General features: G+C 43.5%; 1 protein-coding gene across 1 annotated transcript in view; it reads left to right on the forward strand.

Moving 5' to 3' along the window:
- Positions 1–127: 127 nt before the first annotated feature.
- Positions 128–3973, forward strand: part of LOC122170162 (maltase-glucoamylase, intestinal-like) — a gene marked incomplete at its 5' end in the record, with an annotated part of 9782 nt that continues 5936 nt past the window's right edge. Inside the window, 5 exons of the mRNA XM_042836819.1 lie at positions 128–282; positions 1264–1432; positions 3158–3254; positions 3379–3491; positions 3590–3715. Coding sequence (XP_042692753.1) covers positions 128–282; positions 1264–1432; positions 3158–3254; positions 3379–3491; positions 3590–3715 — 660 coding nt within the window. The remainder of the gene's footprint in view (positions 283–1263; positions 1433–3157; positions 3255–3378; positions 3492–3589; positions 3716–3973) is intronic.

A 3973-nucleotide genomic window follows, 5' to 3' on the forward strand; every position in this document is an offset into this window, starting at 1 on the left:
CTATCTATCTATCCATCTATCTATCTATCATCTATCTATCCATCTATCCATCTATCCATCCATCTATCTATCTATCTATATTTTTTGTGTTCAGTGTGATTAAAAGAAATCCGTTTCCCCTGCCCAGATTGATGATTACGCCAATAAGCGCTACGAGGTGCCGGTGCCACTCAACCTCCCCAGCACCCCCACGAGCTCCATCGAGCGCCGCCTCTACGATGTCAGCGTTCAGACCAAGCCTTTCGGGATCCAGATCCGCCGCAGGAACACCGGGGCTGTCATGTAAGCACGCTAATTGCCTGGAATCTGAGGGAAATCAGAATTCAAAGAGGCGGTTTTGAATTTGGAGAAGTTGGGAATTTGGAAGAAGTTGGGAATTTGGAAGAGAAGAAGCTGGCAATTTGGAACAAGGGAAGTTGGGAATTTGGAAGAGGGGAAGTTGGGAATTTGGAACAAGGGAAGTTGGGCATTTGACAGAAGGGGAAGTTGGGAATTTGGAAGAAGTTGGGAATTTGGAAGAAGGGGAAGTTGGGAATCTGGAAGAGAAGAAGCTGGCAATTTGGAAGAGGGGAAGTTGGGCATTTGGAAGAGGAGAGGTTGGGAATTTGAAAGAGAGGAAGTTGGGAATTTGGAAGAAGTTGGGAATTTGGAAGTGGGGAAGTTGGGAATTTGGAAGAAGTTGGGAATTTGAAAGAGAGGAAGTTGGGAATTTGGAAGAGGGGAAGCTGGGAATTTGGAAGAGAAGAAGCTGGCAATTTGGAAGAGAGGAAGTTGGGAATTTGGAAGAAGTTGGGAATTTGGAAGAGAGGAAGTTGGGAATTTGGAGAAGTTGGGAATTTGGAGAAGTTGGGAATTTGGAAAAAGTTGGGAATTCTGAAGAGGAAAAGTTAGGAATTTGGAAGAGGGAAAGTTGAGAATTTGACAGAAGGGGAAGTTGGGAATTTGGAAGAAGTTGGGCATTTGGAAGAGCAGAAGTTGGGAATTTTGGAAGAGCAGAAGTTGGGAATTTGGAAGAGCAGAAGTTGGGAATTTGGAAGAGGGGAAGTTGGGCATTTGGAAGAGGAAAAGTTGGGAATTTGGAAGAGGAAAAGTTGGGAATTTGGAAGAAGTTGGGCATTTGGAAGAAGTTGGGCATTTGGAAGTGGGGAAGTTGGGCATTTGTAAGAGGAGAAGGTGAGAATTCAGAGGAATTTGGAATGTGGAGGAGGAGCGAATTGGTTGAGGACGCACACTGACCTTTCTGCCTCCCCCTCTGCCCCCCAGCTGGGACTCGCAGCTGCCCACCTTCACCTTCAGTGATATGTTCATCCAGATCTCCACCCGCCTGCCCTCCTCCTACCTCTATGGCTTCGGTGAGACTGAGCACACGCAGTACCACCGCGACCTGAACTGGCACACGTGGGGCATGTTCAGCCGGGACCAACCCCCAGGGGTCAGTGAAAATCCCTTTTTTTGTTCTTGTTTGGTTGGTTTCCCCTTTTTTGGCTGGAATTTCTGCTTCTTGCTTCCCATCGACCCAATGTTGGTTTTGCCATGGGAATCCGTCCTCCAAGTTTTCAACTCAAACTTTGGGTCTCAGCTCGATGGAATTCCAGAATTTGAGGGGCTCGATTTTAAAATTAAGAAATTTGATTTGAAGTGTTGTTGTTTGGTTTTCCCTTTTTTGGCTGGAATTTCTGCTTCTTGCTTCCCATCGACCCAATTTTGGTTTCGCCACGGGGATCCGTCCTCCAAGTTCTCAACTCAAACTCTGGGTCTGAGCTCGATGGAACTCCAGAATTTGGGGGTTCGATTTTAAAATTAAGAAATTTGATTTTGAAATTAAAAATCAGATTAAAATCAATTAAATTTAAAATCGTTAAATTCGAAGAATTAAATTGAAAATTAAAAAAACATCAGCACTCACAAAAGCGCCGCGTATGACGGCCTGCGCAGCTCAAACGTTTCCGAAGGTTTCCCTGTGGAACTGCGACTCCACGGTTTACTTTTTACTTTTTTAAGCTCATGGGTTTTATTTTGTGGATTTTGATACGACGTGGAAAATCCAGCACAAAAGTTGAGCAAATGAAAATATTTTCGTTTCGGGTAAATGGACAAAATAAGAAGTTTCTACCTTGAAATGCTTGGAAAGTTTCCTCCTTAAAGAGCATTTCTTAGCAATTTGTAGAGGCAGGAACACAATTTCTTCCCTGCCTTTGAAAGCATTTTCTTCTAGGAACACTTTTTTTAGGCTTTGGCAAAAATTCAGTTTTCAAATCTTCATTTTCCAGCCTGTAATTTTCCAATTTTTCACTTTCAAATTGTAACGGCCAGATTTCAGGGCTCAGATTTTCCTGTGCAACTCATATTTTTTGAATTTTAAATTTGCACGTCGTGATTTCGTTGTGTTTTTATTTTTACATCTGCTTCCCTCTCTGCTTGAGTTGGTCGACCTCAAAATTTGGGGTTAACCAAGTTGGGAGCTGACAAAAGATGGGGGTGAGAAAACTTGACACCGCCTTCGGGCTGATAATGTTTGATGATGGCAAAATTTGAGGCCGACTGAATTCAGAGGCGACAAGAATTGGAGACAACAAAATTTGACAACACCGGAATTCGGTGCTGACAGAACTGGGGGGGGGGCAGAAAAATTTGGTGACAAGAAAATCTGGTGGGGAAAAAAAATAAATGGGGGACAGGACAGCTTGGTGCCAACAAAATTCACGGCCAACAAAACTTGGGGCCAGTATAATTAATGACTGCAATGTTTGATGACAACAAAATTCAGGGCCAACAAAATCTGGGGCCAATATAATTTGAGGACCACAACATTTGACGACAACAAAACTTGGGGCCAACAAAACTTGGGGCCAATGTAATTTGATGACTGCAACATTTGATGACAACAAAATTCAGGGCCAACAAAATTTGGGGCCAATATAATTCAATGACCGCAACATTTGATGACAACAAAATCTAGGGCCAATATAATTTGACGACCACAACATTTGATGACAACAAAATTTGATAACAACAGAACCTTGGGGCCGGCACAGTTTGGTGCCCCTGGTTGATGTTTAGCGCAGTGTTTCAATTGATTTCCGACAGAATTTCATGGTGGAAGCGAACAACCTGATGTTTGCAGTGTTGTTTCAACAGGAAATCCTTCTTTTTTCAGTACAAGCTGAATACGTACGGCGTCCAGCCGTTCTACATGGGTCTGGAAGAAGATGGCAACGCCCATGGAGTTCTCTTGCTCAACAGCAATGCAATGGGTGAGAAAAAGAAAACAAAAATTAAAGATCCGTTTCATTTTTTCAACATTTCTATGTGTTTGTTTTATTTTTTTTTTGAGATTTCAGCTGATTTTTGGGGCGCTTTTGTCGCCTGTGTTTTCAGATGTAACCTTCCAGCCCACGCCGGCTCTCACCTACCGCACCATCGGGGGAATTTTGGATTTTTACGTCGTTTTTGGCCCGACGCCGGAGGCGGTCGTTCAGCAATACACCGAGGTACAATTCCCCCATTACACCCCCCCCCCTTAAATTTGGGGTCTGTTGCTTCGTTTTCATTCCTTTTCGATTTCATTTGCCTTCATTTGTGGTTGCAGCTGGTGGGGCGACCGGTGATGCCGCCCTACTGGGCGCTGGGATTCCAGCTGTGCCGCTACGGCTATGAGAACGACTCCGAAATTGCCCAGCTGGTGGAGGACATGAAAGCAGCCCGAATACCCTACGTACGTCCTCCGAAACCAGAGGAAATGTGGGACAAACGGGGGCCTTTCCGTCTCCTTTGGCACCGTTAAAAGCGCTGAAGGAAACGCAGTCGTTAATTCCACGGCGTAAAATTTCCTTAATCCTCCTGTGAACATTTTCAGTCATTCATTCTATAGTTAGCATTTATTTTTTTTTTCAGTAACTCATTCAATAGTTAAAAAACCTCACAATTATAATATAGGTTTTTTTAGTTATAATATAATACGTATTATCTAACA

Source organism: Centrocercus urophasianus, unplaced genomic scaffold (genome assembly GCF_019232065.1).
Source record: "Centrocercus urophasianus isolate 14NV4802_14NV808 unplaced genomic scaffold, USGS_Curo_1.0 seq_636, whole genome shotgun sequence".
Taxonomy (NCBI): Eukaryota; Metazoa; Chordata; class Aves; order Galliformes; family Phasianidae; genus Centrocercus; species Centrocercus urophasianus.